We start from the raw sequence: 20,502 nt of genomic DNA on the forward strand, positions 1-20,502 counted from the left end.
CAAATACCAAACACTTTTTTCACGATATTTTATTCCCATTTACCACTATCCATATGGAAGAGATCACTTTTTGCGTCCTAACGCGCAGTCTGAATGAAACAGCCAAACTGTACCAAGTCGCGTTGAATCTCAAAGATGAAAAGAGCAGAAACGTGAAAACTTGAGATTATATTTGTGCAGAAAAACTTTCATCCTTCCATACTTCCATGTGGCACGTCAGATACGACAGAGTAATAGGGCGGAGAATAAGGCGAACTAATCCCCGAGGGAATGGAAAAGCCAGCGCGCGAGTCAACTCGTAACGTGGAATTCAATTCGAGTGGAACGACAAAACTGAGCTACGGATAGGTCGGTCTCTGTTCTCCTCGAATGCCGGGCTCCTGGTGGTTGTGCCAAGTTGACGCCGAATAAGAACACAAGGGGCGGGTGTTTTTCTTACCGCTAGAACTGGCTTCGCCAACTTGCCGAGGACGTTTCGCGGACCTTTTATGAGGGTAGAGTCTGGGAGCTTGACCGTATCTATTGGCTATTCTTTTTAGACATTGTTGCCGATTGTAATTTATATGGTCCAAGTGGCATAAATCGTCTGCTACCAAAATTTTCATTCATACTGCACGTATATATTATATATTTATAATTATTACGTGTGTATATGGATATATACTTAAAATAGTATATTCTAAAAATAGTATATACTAAAAATAGTATATTCTTGCAATAAGAGTAGAAATAGTAAACATTCGTATAGATAAACATTCCATTTTCATATATTCATATAATAATATAATGTTTTAAATATTTTACTCCTTTTATATATTTTTACTAAATATAATTTCAAGAGAATTTATCGACGAGAAATAGTTGCGTTTGTTTACGAAGTTGAGATATTGCGTACAACTCACTATCCGTAACAAAATAATGACTACGTCATCATAATTATATAGTTTGAGCAATAAAAATTGTCACTGATTGGCAAAACATAATTCCTAAGGCACAAAAAGAGGAAAATATTACATGCTTGAAGCTCGTGACGAATAATTAGAAGAGCTCTAATGTTTGCATGCCAGATGACGCAATTGATGGCAGAAAAACATTAATGTTGAAATAAAACTACCTTAAGTAAAATTTTCTTCATACACAACGCTTATAATTTTAAAATAAATAAAATAGGACTAGGTCATTACAAATAATTTAGTCTATTCATGATTCATTAGATGAATAATCGTTAATACCTTTTAGAATGAATGTTTCAAACATAAGATAATTATCGCTTTGTGTTATTAAAAGATCACTACCATCCCAAAATTATTTAAACATTCACTTTTCCATCAGGAATATCCATTTCGTGATCACTTTACCCCTTAATAATATAATTGTTAAGGTCTCTTCATAATTATAACAATTTTATTATAACACTCTCTTTATATTGTTACACATAACTTCACCAAATTATTTACACAATAATGCGAACATAAGATATTCAATTGACACAAATTATTGAAATTTGATATAAATAAGTACAACGTAAAATTTTAGCAAATGTTCTATGTTCTATCTCGTAGTTTAGCTCATCACTCGACGCGATCTCTCACAGAACTGAAAATATGGGTAAAGTCGAACTGGATGAGAAATATGTGAGAGGAGTTTCTCATTTTTTTTTGGTATTTGGAGCAGAATTTTGAAGGGTTCGGCAGTTTCTTACGTTGACTGACAAGCGCTTTGTCTTGCTCGGTTAGGCGTCCAATTTTTTTGGATTATTAGAAAGCCGGATACCTGACAGTGAGTAGTACAATAGTTGGCAAAAAATGAATCTGGTTTCCATGCTTTACTAACCGTAGCATGCTATTCTAGACATGTTTTCAAAATCACTAGATATATTGCATGTAGTTGTAGCAAACTGGCGGAATGATGAATTGTTCGAATGTTAAAAATAATTTTACTTTGCTGTATAATTAATATATTAGATTCTTCTTTGAGATTTATTCATACGTATTCATAAGATATTTTCTCAACAGAGTATAAAAGAAAGTTATTTAATTGTAATAGACTTTGTATTAAATACTGATACTTACCAGCAAATCTTCAAGATGCAGCTCTTTTCGGAGAATATCGCGAAAAACTTTCAAATATAGTAGCAATAGACGAAAGATACAACATAGATTTTCTCTATTAAAATCTACATATATCTACTTTGTATGATGTAAGAGGTTAAATAGTTGATGTAGGAGAGTTAAATAACTGTAAGTTAACATACGTACATACATACACATGAATTATGTGTGATACTTTAGACGATTACTACTATTATCTACATTATAAAGAATATACAAAGACAAAGTACTGTCCTTTATAACCATAAGAAGATATGTATACGTTCGATACAATTCGTCAATATTGCCAACTTCCGGACGCGGTTGTGCGAGTGAGCGCAACAATATAAACTGTTTCTGTGGCTTGCAATAAATATTGCGTATTTCGGTGATAAAATTACTTTCCTCCTAATTATATATAAACGGTTTTGAAAGTATAAATTTTATCCTACTCTGTTACATCATAAAGTTGTTATTTTACGTTTATCAGTACACATACATATGTGTAAATATAATTACTGAATTTAAATAAAATATAAGGGGAATTTCTATAATATCATATGTGTACGATTAATTTTCGAGCGTTGAGTTTCTAAATATTATTAAGAAAACATCAAAATTTCATTTGTAATGCAAGAGAAATACTTACTCCGCAAATATATTTCAAGGAATTCATAAAAAAATTTTTTGAACTCTTATAATTTCGTTTCATATGGAAGAAATTTCATGTTTTTTTTTTTTCTGCAATTGCTTTGGCACTAATTTAACATATTTTATTATTGCACTTCGATACAGGAATAATCTTGTGGTTTTATGTACAAGTAGCATATAAGTTTTACCTTAAAGACATATTTCATATCATACAAATACAATTAAAATAGGAGTGGATAAATGTAGGAATTGAAGAATTCGAATAAAAAGCACATGTTTAAAAACGTATTTTAACAGAAACAATTCGCACGTAATGCATTTTATAATTATTTGTCATTATTTTAATTATGTCATAATAAAAAAACAAACAATATTATAATTCAAACGTTTTTCAAAGCATTCATTTAGCAAAATAATTAAGTTTTTCAGATTAAAGTTACAAATTAAGTATGGTCATTTTATATTGAAAATAATGATACAAATTCGGCATGTATACCGTTTTGACAACAAATAATATACCTGATGAATTATGCCATGAAAATTCATAAAAATATTAAATATATTATATTAAAAATCTTAGCTTATATATGAAAGAAAAAAATTTAATTTTACATTTTAATAGGTGTATACATTCATCGAAATGTACTGTAAAAAAAATATACTGTAAAAAATTGCAAAAATATTTTTCTTCATTATTTTTACGCGCGTAATGGATTGAACAAAATCAATTTGACAAAGAAAACATGACGATTTATTTGTAATATTTTGTTATATGTTTATGTCATATATGTCATATAAAGGATGGAGTTTTTTTTAAACGGAATATTAAACTATTAATATTCACACATATAATTTACAGATACAGCGCATGATAATATACAGTGTGACATGAAGTGGCTAATCGATTTCTTTTTTAAACATTTTTTCATCGCGTAAACAGCAATACTAGACAGGAAAAACATAATAATATAACTTAATTCTTTACAACACAGTTTCTCTCTCTCAATTTGTCCAAATGACATAATGCATCGTAGTTTCGTCGCTACATATAAAAATAACAGAAAAATATTTTAGCAACTGAATTACACAAAACATTTAAAAACATCTCTATATAAAAACAACTTTTTTTTTTAAATAAAACGTGTTTCCTAGCACTCCACTATTTTCGGTGCTTTAACTATATAATATAATCTTCTTTTTTTTCAAATTATTCCAGTTTTAAATTCCAAGCTATTGATTGAAAATTAGCATCACCTAGGCTATTGCAAATTTTTTATTGGAAAATATATAACTTCCTTTTGTCAATTAGCAGATCTGAAATATCTCTTTAGTTCGTGCACCGTAAACTTGTGGGTTGAAAAATTATGCCAGTATTTAGAGCGGACAAAGATAATAATGTCTATTTATGCTTCCTTTCCCTGTTCCTTTACCGTGTCTGTGTGTATGTGTATGCGCGCGTGTATATGGGGATTATCGTGATAATAATGTTATTATTATTATGTAGGCTGATAGGTACATACAAAACAACACACAATAAAAACAATAACATAATATTAACGTGACGCTCACAATGATAATAATAATAATAATAATAATAATAATAATAATAATAATAATAATCTTAAGAATTTTAATATTCGTAATAAACATCGTCAGCAGCATATAATTAATTACAATCAACTTGCAGCAAAGCTCAGACGGTACGGCAAACGTAACATGACCGCTACCATCCACTCGAAATTTCCTATTTAAATGTTCCACTTAAAATTATATATTTCGTTATCACTTATACTGTGTTATATTATCATCGTTACATAATTCTGTTACAGTACCATGTGGCAGAACTATACAGTTGTCCAGAACTCAGTCTCTCACACGAGTTCATATTCATTCTTTCTGTCATGCTCGTTAGCGCTGAATTTATCTATTCATCCTCGCTATTATTTCACATACCTAAGAATTCCCAATCCAGAGTTTTCCTTCTTGCATTTCTTTCATTCTTCCTTTATCGCTTTTTTGATCTTTCAACCCTTCTTTCTCCATTCTCGTTCTCATTTCCATCCCCCTTCTGCCCCTCCCTTTCTCTCTTTCTCCCTCCTCTCTCTCTATCGATTTTCCGCGCGAAGCGTGTATCTGCCTTTCATTTCATAGATGCATACCCACAACCTTCATATCCACAACCGTATAACACGTTCATACATTGTACCAGACAAAAATGCATTTGTCATAGAAACATACATACACATAAACACACGAATCACACACATGCGTACGCATAGCTACGCACACATACGCATACTCGCATCTATCCGTACATTTACGCATACATACTCAATACTCATTTACTCAGCAAGCATACACGCACATACATCCATTCATACGCGCGCACACACATACACACTCACACACACACACACACACACACACACACACACACACACACACACACACACACACACACACACACACACACACACACAAACAGAGGGGCCACAAAATATGCATATATAATATATAGTAGCCATTCACGCGCAGACCGACAGTCCCTTATAATTTAAATAATGTTGCACCTAGAATAGAGATCCATTGGGGTAGATTTTCCTAATTTGCATTAAACATCTGATTAAATTACTTACTCGCTGATGTTCTGATTAAAAAGTATTATCTGCTTGTATTCTGGCCGCGCTTAGGACTTCTTTCATACGAGATCGATTTTTTCTTATACATTTTTTTTCTCGTCGTGAAAGACGCGAACATCGGTTTTAAACGAAAGATGTAAAATAACCGGAAGACAACTACGAAGTGCCACATTCATTGGATTTCCAGAGATCAACAACCGTGACATTTACTGGACGCTACACACACGCGCGTGCATGCGTATATGTGATAGTATTGTGTAAGTTAATACATTGTTAGCTATTGATTAACAAAATTTATATACTTGTAAATTTTGTTAATATATAATATTTCACACATAAAAATGCATTACTTGTGCATATTTTAGATTTACCAGTAATAAAAAGAGACATAAGATACAATCAATAAAAATATAATGATTGATCTCTCAGATTTACGAATCCTTAATATTAATAAAATATTAACAAGCAACTATCTGTCATTTTAGAATATTTGTATTATGTCGACGACTTTTTTAGACATCTAATAGTATGAAAAATCATGTTACTTGAATATAAATAATTAATAGAAAAACTTTCACAATATCCGATGTCTCACCGAAGATAAAAATAATGATTTACAATTATATTGTCGTCAATAATTGGTGAAGTTACTCAGATTGTTAAATACTACAATCTTTTGCTTCTTTCACGGCAAGAATTTCGCCCGCGTGTGGGCATGAAAATACTGAGCGTACAATCTTGACCCTGCATAATACCGTAGTTTTCACGAAGTTCCCAAACTCAGCCTAGAATGGTACAATCGACCATTCACTAGTCTGACTACTATGTATGCTTTTAACATAAATCATTTTTTTACATACAGTATAAGAATTATAGGTACTAGTTTGCGATCCTTGGTAGGCGATTAATACGACATTGTGGACATAGCTACCTAATTTTTTGGATGCGTTCGTGTTTTACGCTAACTTCGAAATTCACCACGCGTTCTTCATTTTATCATGAGATTGAACAAAATTGATTGATGAAAGAAAAATACATTTAACTTCTGAATTATTTTGACTTGTACTTCGGTCAAAAAAGAATCATTGTGATATATTGCAATATGTGTCACGACATTGAACCACACCGCAAATATAGCTACGTTGTATTTATTGATAAAAATCAAAGTCTGAATTATAAAAATCGGAATCGTCATCAATTAAAAACAAAAATATATTGCGTGTATCCATCTGTTAACGATACCCTTGTGATGTTTTATAAACGTTTTAAGAATATAGAAAATTAAATTATTTATAAATGATGTGCCGTAAAAATTTTTTGCTAACATCACTTTTTTCAACAGTATGTGTATGTAGATAATTGACACAAATTCTGTAACTCTCTAATGCGATCGTAACTTCTAACGTAATCGTAAATGTCGAAGTGAAAGACTAATTTAAAGAGAGATACACATGCATTTATAGACGAGATCAGTGTGAGTCCACTTACCCTTCAAAAGAAACTATCCGCTTTACAATCTGCTGTTCTCAACGGACCATCCAGCCCTATCTGTAAAATCAATGACGTCTGATGGGATCAATCCCGTGTATAACTGTAAGACGTTCCAATTTCCAATGTGCAATCTGGGCTCGATAGTGTAAGACGAAGTAACGACACGATGCACTTGGAGCGAGGAAAAGGAGGGTGAGATTTTAGGGCGATAGGGAGAGCAGGGATATACTAAGTGACATTAATTACTCTTTACTTTATATATATGTATACGTACATGCATATATATACATACATATATGTGTGTAAGTATATATATACATATTGTATATATATATATATGTATGTATGTATGTATATATATATATATATATATATACACACACACACACATGTACATATGTATGTATGTATAGATGTATGTATAACTGGAGAAAATACTACCAAATTACGAATTGGACAGATTGCTTGGTGTCGCATGATGACATGTATTATTCGTACAATACCGACACCTGATTACCGATACTCGGAGAGTCTTCGGGCCGCTTAAAATAGCAGCCCCACATGCGCCCCTTTTATACAATAGCGAAAGTCTCTTCGCTTGTGTTGAATAAGAATCATAATAATAATAATTAATAATAATAATTAATAATTAATAATATACTACGCGCGAACTTTATCTTTCCTTACAAGTGGAGGCAGTCTTTAAACGGCTGCTCGATAGAGTCCATGAGGATTTTTCGTCGTTTCTGTGGACGTGGATATTGATCGACGGTTTCATGGAATCGCCTCGACTCTCTCTCTCTCTCTCTCTCTCCCTCTCTCTCTCTCTCTCTCTCTCTCTCTCTCTCTCTCTCTGTCTATCTCTTTCTCTCTCTCTCTCTCCCTCTTTCCCTCTTTCCCTCTCTATCTTCCTCACTTTATCTCTATCATCGCTTTATCTCGCCCTTTCTACCTCTATATATGTTTCTTTCTCTTTCTTTCTCTGAAGCGTCTCGACTAATTTTCTCTGGGGCGTCCAATATGTTTAGGCGGCCAAGCCGTGAGGCGTCTGATGTAGAAGCGCAGGATACTGTTGAGCCACATGCGTCAGCTGATGATGGTGGCTGCCAGCGTGTGCGTGTGCGTGTGCATGTGGATGGACCACGGCTGTGGCGGGAGTCACGGTTCCCGACGACGATGCGTGAGTCGGCGGCAGCGGTGTCTGGGGCTGCGGCGCATGAAGGCTATGGCTGTGACCTGCTACCAGGCTGCTATGGCTGCCTCCGTGACTGCCACCGCTGCTGGACGAAGTGTGGCTGTGGTGGTGATGCCCGAAGACGACCCCAGAGAAGGCTACGGGTCACTGATGATGTTTCGTCGAGCCATTTGCGTGATGCGCCTGCGCAACCACGTGGTGACTCGAAGGTGGCGCGTGAGCAGTACTTGGATGATGATGACTACCGGTCGCTGCGTGATGATTCGCGTTATTGGCGCTACTATTGTTATTATTGTTATTGTTGTTCTGCTGTTGGGTCTGCCGTTGACTGTTCTTCTTATTCTTCATCCGGCGATTTTGAAACCAGATCTTGACCTGGCGCTCGGTCAGATTTAAGTTGCGCGCAAGCTCCCATCGCTTCTGCTTCGACACGTAAGCGTTGAAGAGAAACTCCTTCTCGAGCTCGAGAGTTTGGAACTTCGAATAAGGCTTGCGTTTCTTCCGTACCGTCACCTGGCCCGTCCATTCTAAGGGATTGGAACTGCCACATCCAACACCCATTCCGGCTACGCCAACCCCGACGCCTACTCCCGCAAGCGAACCTGCGGGAAACAAGGAAGATGGGGAGGAACCCCACATCACTTAACACAATTAGTTTGCCGATGATAAACAACCTAGCTGCTAGCTAGTAATATTTGACAAGGAAATCCTGCTCGAAGGTGACAATTCCAATCTGACACTAGTAAAACAGACTTCAATATTACTACTTTTAACCTTATATAGTGTTTGTTACAATTTGATTTGGATTAATTCGTAAAACTAATCCATGTCACAAGAGATTGGTAAATAAGTTTATTAATGTTGATAAATTACTTCCATATATATTCGACAACACATTCGAGCAGATTTCGTATGAAGAAAACTGTTGCATCTGTTCCCCTTTCTTATGTCTACTGCAATTAATATAGTATAGATTGATAGAAGCAAAAGCAAATGCGTCGGTTCATTAGCCAGTGTGTATCAGTGCATAACCAATACCGTTATTCATTTTCTTTTAAGAAATGCTATAATCTCAACACAATTCACAGTCATTATAAATAATTTTATTGCCCCAGATATAACAAATTAATAAAAGTGAATTGTGTTTATTTATCGCACAAAGTTTTTGCCAGATACATATATACGCGATTGTATGAAGGAAAATGCTTCAATTCTTGATTTTTTCATTTCTCTATCATATGAAGACCTAAATCGCTGCATAGGGTGCATTATAAACTACCTCCGCACCTGGAATGACTTTGAATGTCGAAGCGTGCACTTCAGCTGTACATCTATCTCCGTATAGGTCCTAACAGTTACTAAAGTTTCCTACGATTTCAACTTTACATATACACATTTTGCATGTGTATAAAAAACATATGTAATGTGTACAATGATGCATATATATATATATATATATATACAAACAACCCCAGCCATAATGTTAAGACATATGTGACGTCTGGTGTATATGCGTGTGCAACGTTGCTCATTTATGCGTGGGTATACATGTACGTGTATACATGAGGGTGTCGCGGCCGTTCCTAGCGCTGTGGTATGATGATATAATTGGACCGGTTCTACTATCCGTGCGGAAAACATGAAATAGAGCCGGGTGCGTGGAACCGTTGTTGGATCCGTTCTCTAGTGTCCGGACGACTTGGTGGTTTTTAACAGAACATACTATGCTTCGTTGCAGATGCAGAATGTGGAGCGAGACAAACGCGTTTGTTAACGCGGAATATAAGACAGGATAGCATAAGGTACATACGGTAAAGCCGCGCTAGTGAAATGAAGCGATTACGAAAGCGACTCATCCGTCTATCTTTAACCCAGCTATGGGCTGGATAAACGTCTTCACGTATACACGAATGCAACAAAATTGTTTCTGTTCGGCTTGTCGTTTATTTTCAATATTTAATATTTTTTTCCTCGAACACAAGCGAAAAGCATAATGAGTTCCTCGGATATTACTGCACTTTATATAGCGTAAAAATGTTGAGGCGCTTTTTTACGCCTGTGATTGGACGTCCGATGAATAACGTTTTGGCGCGCAACTTGCGTGTTTTATTAAGCCATAAAAAATGGTAGTTGGAATTTTCGCATATTACATGATATATTCTATAATATTTTTGTGCGGAAGTTGATTTTACGTTGAAACAAAATATATGACAAGTAACTGGAGCAACAAGGCAATGATTAATTTAACGATAAGACGACATCTCGATGTGTAAAAATATAATTCAGCATGGATCGAGTAGTCTATTTTTACTCTATTTAAGATCTGGCTAAGCACTGTTGCACACTGCCGGATGCAACATTGTCGGATCCGACGGAACATATGCTTGCAATGGATCCACCATCCGCGAAACAACGTAATATTTCAGACAGTGTCTTCATGTACCCCAGCTGGCCCCCCAATTCTTAGACTTATCAACATTAGAATTAAATTAAAATTATATAACGTCCCAAAACTAATAAATATATAAATGTGGGTTATATTTGTTCAATATGCAAAAAGTTACTTTAAATTTTTAATTTCCAAATCGAATGCTTTTCCAAGGAACGAAGAATTACATTTCTCGAGCTATAATTCAATCTAATTCTTGTTTCTTTTCGTTCTGTCCTTTCAAGCTTCTTTTTATTTCCCTCTTCCATATAGTACGTTCTTTCGTTACCTCCCCACGATTGCTTAACCAATAGAAATTTATTACATATTAAGATATGAAAATATGTAAATTATTTAACAAAGGTTAAGTTTCTCATAAAATCAACGTGGATGGGATAAGTGGAGAAGACATGTGCATAAGGAAAATTGTAAATTAAATACTTTATCAAATGTACAGATAGATTATTTAATTGGCGCATTACAATGACAATAACATTCATTCTTAAAGACCAATAATTGTTTAAATTAATTTTCAAATCTTAATAAAAAATATTTATTTTCCATATTATACAATTAATATGAAACATTTAAAAATATGATAGATATTTTTTATTTCAAGAAAAATCGTAAGATTTAGGAAACAACGTAAATTTTAAAAAATGTTGAAAATTGAAGTAAAATAGATTGGGAATTCTACAGAGTAGATAATAAGAAAGACAGATAATATGTGAAGATTGAAAGATGTTCAGCGATCGTTTGGAAAATGTAGTAAGTTTCCTCGACTGATAGCCGACGTCCTGATAGAAATGGTCGAAGGGTTCATAGCTGGGGAGTTGTGTCGCGCGTAACGTAACGTGAGTGTAATATCGATCGGGAAGAACTTGATATCCTTTATATCTACCATCTTTTTGTTATCACTTCGTATAAATTAAATATTTGTATAAAGATAAAGATATTTTAAAAATATGTTAGACGTACCGAATAATGATACTACAAAAAATGCTTAAACAATTAGATCAACAAATCAAACAATAATCGTGTTCCCGGGTAACTCTTTATTCGATAGCGTGGCGTTACTCAATTAACAAACAACGTAAAGATAGAATCTTTTATATGAAGACATAAACGACTTCCCGCAGATTCCATTCGAATTTTACTATAAGCATACTTCTACAAATAGAATATCTTATCGCGGAGAAATCAGACTTGATAAAAAGCCACTTTAAATGCTAAATTTATTTTGGTTCGTAATATATGTGGATATAATGACAACCGTTATGTTCCAAAGGCTTAATTAAGCGTGGACACCGATCCAAGACATTAAATGCGGACCGATAAATGCTCAGCAACCTGCGCTCTCGTGAAGCGAAGATAGTATCTCATGTGGAGATTCACATGTGTAGGGGGACACCTGGCCAACATTGTAATTCCTCGGAGATCGTCCAGACTTATACGGGATAGCTCGGCGCGATACGGTGTAACGGCGCACTCTTTGCTGCCGAGCGAACTGGCAAAGATAATGGAGTCGCCATCTATTGGGCTACGCTTAAACTATATGCGACGCCCGCATTTCGTTACTTTGTATGTACAGCACACGCTCGTGTGTGCGCGCGCACATCGTGGAGTATGCATACGATTAACTTACGGCCGATCACGCGATGCTATCCCGGTTATCAGAACGTTGTCGATGGTGGTCGCATGAGCAACAAAGTAACGATAAATCGTGACGATGAACGTCGTACAGCATGCAGCGACAATTCAGCAGGAAGACTAGATGGATGAACGAACGAACGAATGAACGAACGAACGAACAAGATATGGCTTGTAAACAGGTATCGTGACGTTAAGATATTTCCAAGTGCATGGCATTTGTGAGAAACCGATGCCTTGATATGATTTATCATATTCCGATATGATAAATTATAAGATCGTTTGTTATATAACAAGAAGTGCATTAATGTTGTGAAAGAAACATTAATGGAATATTATATAACAACATAATCTATATTGCGAAATATGAAGCGTTACAGACAGCAGTTGCATTATCTGTAAACAAAATATATATATGAGGCAGTGCTATTAAAATATTTATCTTCCTTTGAGAAACTTCAGTTTTGATATGAAAAAAAGTACAATTACAGACATTATCTGTAAAGAAGACATAAGTATGAAGCACTGCTGTTTAAAATATCGATTTCAATGCCGGAGCTCCTAGCCCTGATAATACAAGCTGCAATGTTTGCGAAACATCGGCATAAAGCTGAATTACGACGCGATATCTATCCGGAAGAAACACATCCTGATTGTATCAATAGCCGCAAAAGCCTAAAAACTAGTAATATCGAGTTCCCCTTAAAAAATTTCAATTTTAATATGAAAAAGGCTATCGATGAAAAGTAAAACAAGGAAAGGAAGGAGAGAATAGTCGTGACAATACAAGCACACAAGCGAACAGCCGTTAGCCGTAGAAGACTGAACGTCTGCACGGGTCATGGAACGGATCAGCTGATCGGAGGCGTGCGCCAGAGTTTACGAGTTACGGCCGCCAATAAACCCGCCGCCGTTCGTTGTTGCTCATGCGACGTTTCATGGGCTGCAGGGTCTCGAGAAAAGGACAGAAGGGAGAAAGGACAAAAGAGAACGACCAAATACGTGAATGAACGATGACTGTAGTCTTTACTTATCGAATAAGTTCGTTATGATCGTTGAAGAATACGTAAGAAAACCATAATAGGAAGTCATGCGCAATTAGTACAAATTAATGACGATCGTTTTTCTTCATAGCGACATTTCTGGATACGTTTTTGTTCAACTCATCGCTATGACAAACAAATCAATTAGAGATTTTCAATGTTATATCACAAGGTCGTAAATTTCATCTGACATGAAATTTCCACATGTTGTGTTATGAGAGACATTATGTCAACGCTTGTAAGATTAAGAACTGTCTGATGTTTACACTTTCGACGAATTAATTTTTTATCCCCATTAATTATTCAACGATACGGATCAACATCTTAATAGAAATTCTTTCACGACATTACCGGGTGTTTACTACTGAATATTAAGAAGAGTATCAAGTTTCAGCTCATAATATATGAGTTTAAAGGAGATACAAAGCTAATATGCATATACTAGCTGCAAAGGAAGAAAAAGATAGAGAAAGAGGGAGAGAGAGAGAGAGAGAGAGAGAGAGAGAGAGAGAGAGAGAGAGAGAGAGAGAGAGAGAGAGAGAGAGAGAGAGAGAGAGAGAGAGAGAGAGAGAAAGAAAGAGGGAAAGAGAAAGAGAGAAAACAGATTAACGAATCGGAGTAGATGCTTACCTGGAGGTGGGTAGGGGCTCGAGGTAACAGGTTCAGGCGCTCCGTAGTTTCTCAGGCCACCATATCCATCGTGAGGAAAGGCACCTTCCGCAGCAACCATAGCAGCAGCGACTCTACCTCGGTCGTCTGCTGCGGATGGCGTCAGGTACGGTACCCCCGTTTGCGAGTGAGGATGATGATGCCCGGTCGTGTCGACCGGATGATGATGCCTCGCCGTCGTGTATGGCGCGTAATTGCACCAGCTCTGGGAAAAGCTCTGATGACAGGACGACACGGCTGGATCAGTTGCACCGGTGGCACCGGAAGTGGACCCGCCAGTAGACGACGTCGTCGTTGCCGCACCAGCCGAGTTGTAAGATTTGTAATCCGAGGTAGAACCGGCGGTGCCAGCCGATCCAGCCGTAGCGGCTGCGGGCGACCAGAAACTAAGAGTAGCCCCGGCCTTCCGGTTGTCCCTAGAGGAACCGGAGGTCGAAGCAGGATCGGCCGCCAGGTTGTAATATGTAGGGGGATTATTACCCCCGTAAGTCTGATGATGGTTCAACGATTCACCCGCCGTGGACGGGTAGTGAGTGTCCTGGGGATGATGCGGACTGTAACTCCAACCGCCTTGAGAACCCGCTGAGGACGAGTGAGAATGTCGTATCACGCCCGCTGCGTTCGCACCACCTGGCGCACCTGAGGACTCTACGCAAGTGACTTCGCCGTAGGTGGAACCGCCGGCTCCTGGTGTTGCTGTTAATCGTTTGGCAGGTATATGGAGCGGTCCAGCTGCGCTGTTGCTCGCTACCGAGGAAGCGCTCGGCGAGGTGGAACTGGCACTTGCCGTAGGCGCGGGTGGCGCTGTCGTTGCCGATGACACTGGTGCACCGGGTGAAGTTGGTGTTGTGGCCTGTTGATGGGAACCCGGTGTCGAGGCCTGCTGTTGGATTGACACGAGCGTTGAGGCTGTCGGTGGAACTGGCGGCGGGCTGTCCTCGTAGAGGGAACCGTTCATCATGGCCCACCAGGTCACCCCGGTGGAATTCCCCGCTCCGGTTGCTGTCCCCATCGGCGTGACGGAGCCAGGATGGCCCACGCCGGAGCCGCATAAAGGCGCGGCGTGAACATTATCGTACAACGTCGCCGTCGAGCAAGCCACGTGATCGGCGATGGTGCAGATGATGACGGTTAATTACCGGTGTTATAACAATATTTATGCCGGGATCAGCGTCAGTCGGCGTGAATGGCGGTCCCGTGATCACCGTTCAATAACAATCACAGCCGATCCGTGCACAGTTCGACCGAAATACACTCAAAGTGTTGTCGTGTGGTCCCGATGACACGAGCATAAATGGAATACAGGTTGAAACGATGTTTCCCGGCCAATGTTTGGTATCCCGATCGAACAGTATACAGCGTAGATCACAGATTCCACGACAATGAACGCGATAAATTGCGCACGTGGTAGATCAGTTGAAATTTCACCAAGTAGCGAGAAGAGGCAAGCTCATCGTGACCGATCCGTGTTGATCCGTGAATTCACAGAGTTGATAAAGTAAACGCGTGCAGAAAGTAGTAAAGGTGCGAGGAGCAAAGGGAGGAGAAGGTGGGGATAGAGAAAATTGTGCGAATACGCGCGCGTCCGATGAGGGGTTGGTGGCGGGGGAGAGGGTGTGCAGCGCCACGGCAGACAGGTGGAGGGGTAGGTGAACGAGGGACAGAGAAGCGAGGAGGCACAAGCAGCACAGAGGATAGCACAGGGGCGCGATAAAGTACGTGACAAATCCGCCGAGGAAAGATCCACACGCGGCGATGACACCGATGATCCCACGACGATGTTGACGGCAACAGACAGGATGATCAATGTGACAGCGAGCGTACCACGTGCGATCGTCGTGGATGCAGTCCGTTAGTAGATTGTATGAATATTATGTACAGTCGTCCAATAATCGGCCGGTCCAACGATGTAAAATGAGGATTGGAACGAAAACAAAATAACACAGCCCGATTTAGAGAGAGTGTGCATCATATACGGACCGTAAAAGTAGCGGAGTTGCGAACAGTTGGTCTGTCAGTCGGGTTAGTCGCTACGCGGACTCAGTATCCAGAACGGAACATTAGAGCTAGCATGCGTTTAAAACATGTAGTAGACGGGACACTTGGCAATCGTCGATCTCTTGGCGGATAAAACGTAATTCACTGTGCGGCTGACTGCGCTATCATCGTCCCGCGGCCGACTACGTACGAGCCGCGTGTCACCCCGTCTCCGTCACCTGCGATTACTGTCATCCCCATTGCGAAGGGATCTCGAAGACACTTCATCAAACGTTCCTTTTATGTGCGACTGATATCCGTCGTAGCCTATCCAATCACAAAATCCACTGCTGTCACAAATACGACCATTAAAAGCACAGAGACTGTCACGAAGTCCAAGGAGAGAAAGTGCGTTTCCTTATCGAGCCAAAATCCTTGTTTATCGGGTCTTGTTTTATAATCAATCAAGTCGAGTAAAACCACCCTTTAATAACAGGTATAACGCAGCGGAGAATTTTTAACGAATAATAACGCCTCCGACCTCGAAAATCGTGCGTTGATATACACACGCACGACGCTCACACACATAGAAAGACCCCCTTTCTTCTCGCTGGCCTCGCTGAGCCGAACTGAGCGTCAACTGAGAGCTCTGCCTGCGGCTCGGAGGCGAACGAGCTGAAAGCGACACTAGCGCGATCTTTGGGATCGTTTGGCAAGCAAACGGACGGTCTCCCACCCTTCTCTTGCAACCGCTTCTCTCTCGCGCACGTTCCTCCACACTCCCCCTACCTTCGCACTCGCTCTAATCTGTTTCCCTTCCTTCTCCGCCGTCGTGAGCCAGCGAACGCAAACATACTAACACGGAGAGACCGCTTTCTGCTTTCGAGGAGTATCGCAAAACGCCGAATCTCTCGGTGCCGCTTTTTTCCCCGAGAATACCTTGATATCACTCAACTCGTCGTAAACAGAGTACAAGCGAAGTGACTATGAATCACAAATAAATAAAAGACGAACGACAATTCTTTTCGATAACTCGATAAAGATCTATATTTACTGAATAACTTTATTCATTGAGAAATATCGTTCTTTTTTTTTTTAGCAAATATCTTAGTGTTGAACTAACATACTCTTGTATTCTTTCTCTTTTTATTATATTTATCAGTTTGAATGGAATATATATGACCATTCTGTTACGTATATTTCCACTGCTAAACGTATGCAAATACTTTTTCGTTAAAATGTACAAGTTGATGAAATTTTCTCATTCAAATATTTTTCCGTCTTTTTTGTAGTTGACGATATTCCATATCATTATTCGTGAATTTAAAAACCAGTAGAGTGTGCGCATATATACACGTACGTATGTATTGATGTGTTTCGCCCATGCAACATAGAGTGCAATTCATTTAATTCTGAAATATTCTAAAAACATATATGAAATTACTAATATATTGCTAATATATGTCATTGATTACATTCAGCAGAAGTCAACGCTCAACGATTAATGCTCCTGATTGGCTTATTTTCTGTAATAAACAAAGATCTAAAAGCATATTTCGGTCATATATAATAATCAGTATGTATTTATTTCTGCTGAACGCAGCCTAATTTATAAGTATATCACATTTTAAACACTTTAAAGCATTTGTAGCATTGAAGCATTTCGAAGCGAAATATGCTCATAATTGACATAACTTACGAACCGTAACAAAACATGATGGCTATTAAAATTCTGGCTAATAAAATTGGACCCTGCAACATTTTGCTTTTCAATTTGGTTTTTCAATACCATGTTGCAATTATTGGAAGATACATAGTCTCCAACATAGTGAATAACATAAAATTGATAAATGACATTATCACTTCAGAATACATATCTGTGTGATTTTATTGAATATAATATTGATATGATTAAATGATGTATTACATTTTCCGAGGAAAGCAAGTTTCATGAAATAACGAAAAAATTTCGGCATAGACACATCTGACATTTAATACAACTCAAATAATTTTTAGTTACATGCGGATCTAATTAAAACTTTTTTTTAATTGACCAGCTGACCAATTAATATGATTGGTCGAAACATTTCTCCTACCCTGTTTCCCATTTCCCGCAACCCCCACTTAGAAAAATGGAAAAGTATATAAGGATAATTCAGTATCGGAGCTCCTAGCCTTGATGATGCAAGCTACAATATTTGTGAAACGTCGGCACAAAGCTGAATTACGACGCGATATCCATCCGGAAGAAACACACCCTGATTGTATCAATGGCCGCGAAAGTCTAAAAACGAAAGTAAAAAATGTTTTTCTTTTTCTTTTTTTTTCTTAGCACCTAAACACGCATATTTATTTTGTCACTTTAGCTTCTATGTTATTGTTACTATAGTAACAAATTTATGTTCAAGTGATAACAATTGCCATACTTCTTTTGGGGACATGTCGAAACATTTTTTGCCGTTCTTTCCACAAGATGTCACACATGCTTGGTGAGGTGCCCTCATGGATCACGGCCGGTGGCAGCCGGCGTCATCTTCGATGGTGTGTAGGTGCATGCACATACAGCGCGAGCAATACGTCATGGCAGTATTGCAGTCTAAATCTCGGTACTTTTATGGGCAGTAAAGTAAAACGGTCTGACAACAACTCCAGTAGCACACACGCCTTCCATCTGTCCGTCCATCAGTGTCGTGTGCTACCCGATTGCGAGATTCACGTATTAATGAACATAATGCATCAGACAAGGAAACCCTCAATTTTCCAAGAAAATTCTATAATGAATTTTTCAATTACACTTGAATTCGGTGGACTTTTTTCAATCTTCGGAATCTCGCTTAATGATTAAATCATTTCTTATATATTTATTAATACCAGATATACGATTATCACGAAAACTCATTAACAAATTTTGAAAAAAAAAATAAAATGGATTTAATTCAGCTTTTATGCGTTCCTCATTCGAATATTACACAGCATTAATATTCAAAAAAATCAATCACAAAAGTGGTGATAACCGAGACAATCAAATTTTATCGTACGAATAGAGAAGTAAAATAGGAGGGATAAACAGGGAATTCCTCATCGTCTGGCGCCGTACGAGGTAAACAATTCAAACATATGTCTGTTTATACGATTAATGAGATTCAATGTGACGCGAATGAAAATGGGGTCGATTGGTCTGTCATCGGCGTGCCAGACAATGAAACGGTTTCGAACGCGATCGCGTCAGCGTACACGTGTACTAAGTAGGAAGCACAACTCGTGCTTGAATACGAGTGTAATAAATCGCGCGGGAGGCGCGAGCCACCCGACGTTTGTTGTACAGGCGACGCGATCATGAATGGACTTTATAGCAGCCCGCCCATTTATAGGTAGTATGCGCGGTTTAGTAGCTATGGGCTTAGTACGACGCGGTTGTATACAATCCTCTGTTTACTGCGAGTACGTACCTAGGAAATGGTAGGTTTACCGTCAGATTTTCATTCGAGCTTTCGACTATTCACTGCATTAACACGAATTAACCTGCGGACACACCGGCCTAGGAAAAGGAAGAAAGTATATCGCTACGAATTTTCTACCTAACAACGTCGCCATTGTATCGTTTGATTGCCAAGTGTCGGATGTAGATGTTAACACAATTTCATATTTTTTTGTGGATAAATCATAATACAATCAGTATAATACAATTTATAAAATTCCTTAACATTCATAAAAACAAACACTTTAATACATGTTTCATTTTGTATATAACCAAACAAAATAGAAAAGGAATGTTATTAATAAGTTAAAATTACAGTTAATATATTATATAACTTACCTTGTATACCGGCCAGTGTTCCGGGCTGGAACACGCGGGAGAATCTGCAAAATTAAACAATTTCTGATGATAATTGTTAACTATATGCAACAAAATACACAATATCTTGCAAATAGAACTTCCTTTACAAAATACGAAATATATATATCAAAAGTTTCATCATATTAGATTATATTGATATGTTTATATAAGAATAATAATTTCAACATATACGAATAATAATTTTAATATATACGCAGTTAATAGGTAATTGAATAATAAATCTAGGATATAGCAATATTTTTTTTTGCTTTCTGCGATTTGTAAACGATTCGGCACTATTATTGGAGTACAAATTAATGAGCTAATAAATCTGGAGGGTGTTAACCTGCTGCACAGATCGAACGGGTGAAACGTCTTCTCCACGGCGCCGTACACTTTGAGGCCTTTTATTTACAAGTCCAAGGAGAAAAACGTCAGCCTGTAAAGAGAAATCCAGAAGCGCAAATTAAATGGTCTGTTCGCCGATAACTGCCCTTCATAACGGACCGTGTCACCATGAGTTTTATACGACTTTTAGTAGCTTCTATCACGGCAGGTATAAAGTTCTGTACCTTGTACAGCCGTTAATGCGACCGCTGCTCTATAACGAAACCTTACTTCGCTTTACCTTTTATACTCAGAGACACAATCTTATCGAACTATATCTTAGACATATTCATGATACACTTTATAGTGAAACGAATGACGCTCGACTGAACAATAACTTAATGTTCTAGAAACATGTCTCAACTGTCCTAACTTCAATAGATATTTACAAAATTTAGTTTAGCTCACAGAATGTATATTTTATACGATAATACAATTTATCGT

The 20,502-nt window shown here is 37.8% G+C and overlaps 1 protein-coding gene across 3 annotated transcripts; it reads right to left on the bottom strand.

Moving 5' to 3' along the window:
- Window positions 1–7,753: 7,753 nt before the first annotated feature.
- On the bottom strand, window positions 7,754–20,095 carry LOC105188903 (homeobox protein abdominal-B). 3 transcript variants are annotated; one of them, XM_025301053.1, is made up of 4 exons: window positions 20,018–20,095; window positions 19,651–19,694; window positions 13,818–14,858; window positions 7,754–8,707 (listed from the first exon to the last, which is right to left on the bottom strand). In XM_025301053.1, the coding sequence occupies exons 3-4, from the start codon at window positions 14,815–14,817 to the stop codon at window positions 8,211–8,213; spliced, it is 1,497 nt and encodes a 498-aa protein (XP_025156838.1). In that variant the 5' UTR covers window positions 14,818–14,858; window positions 19,651–19,694; window positions 20,018–20,095; the 3' UTR covers window positions 7,754–8,210. The 3 variants fall into 3 exon arrangements, with proteins under 3 accessions (XP_025156838.1, XP_025156837.1, XP_011148912.2); XM_025301052.1 differs by lacking the exons at window positions 19,651–19,694; window positions 20,018–20,095 and having other exon boundaries at window positions 7,754–8,668; window positions 13,818–16,807; XM_011150610.2 differs by lacking the exons at window positions 19,651–19,694; window positions 20,018–20,095 and having other exon boundaries at window positions 13,818–16,807.
- Window positions 20,096–20,502: the final 407 nt, after the last annotated feature.

This window comes from Harpegnathos saltator, unplaced genomic scaffold, assembly GCF_003227715.2.
Source record: "Harpegnathos saltator strain DR-91 unplaced genomic scaffold, Hsal_v8.6 scaffold4, whole genome shotgun sequence".
NCBI classification, from domain to species: domain Eukaryota; kingdom Metazoa; phylum Arthropoda; class Insecta; order Hymenoptera; family Formicidae; genus Harpegnathos; species Harpegnathos saltator.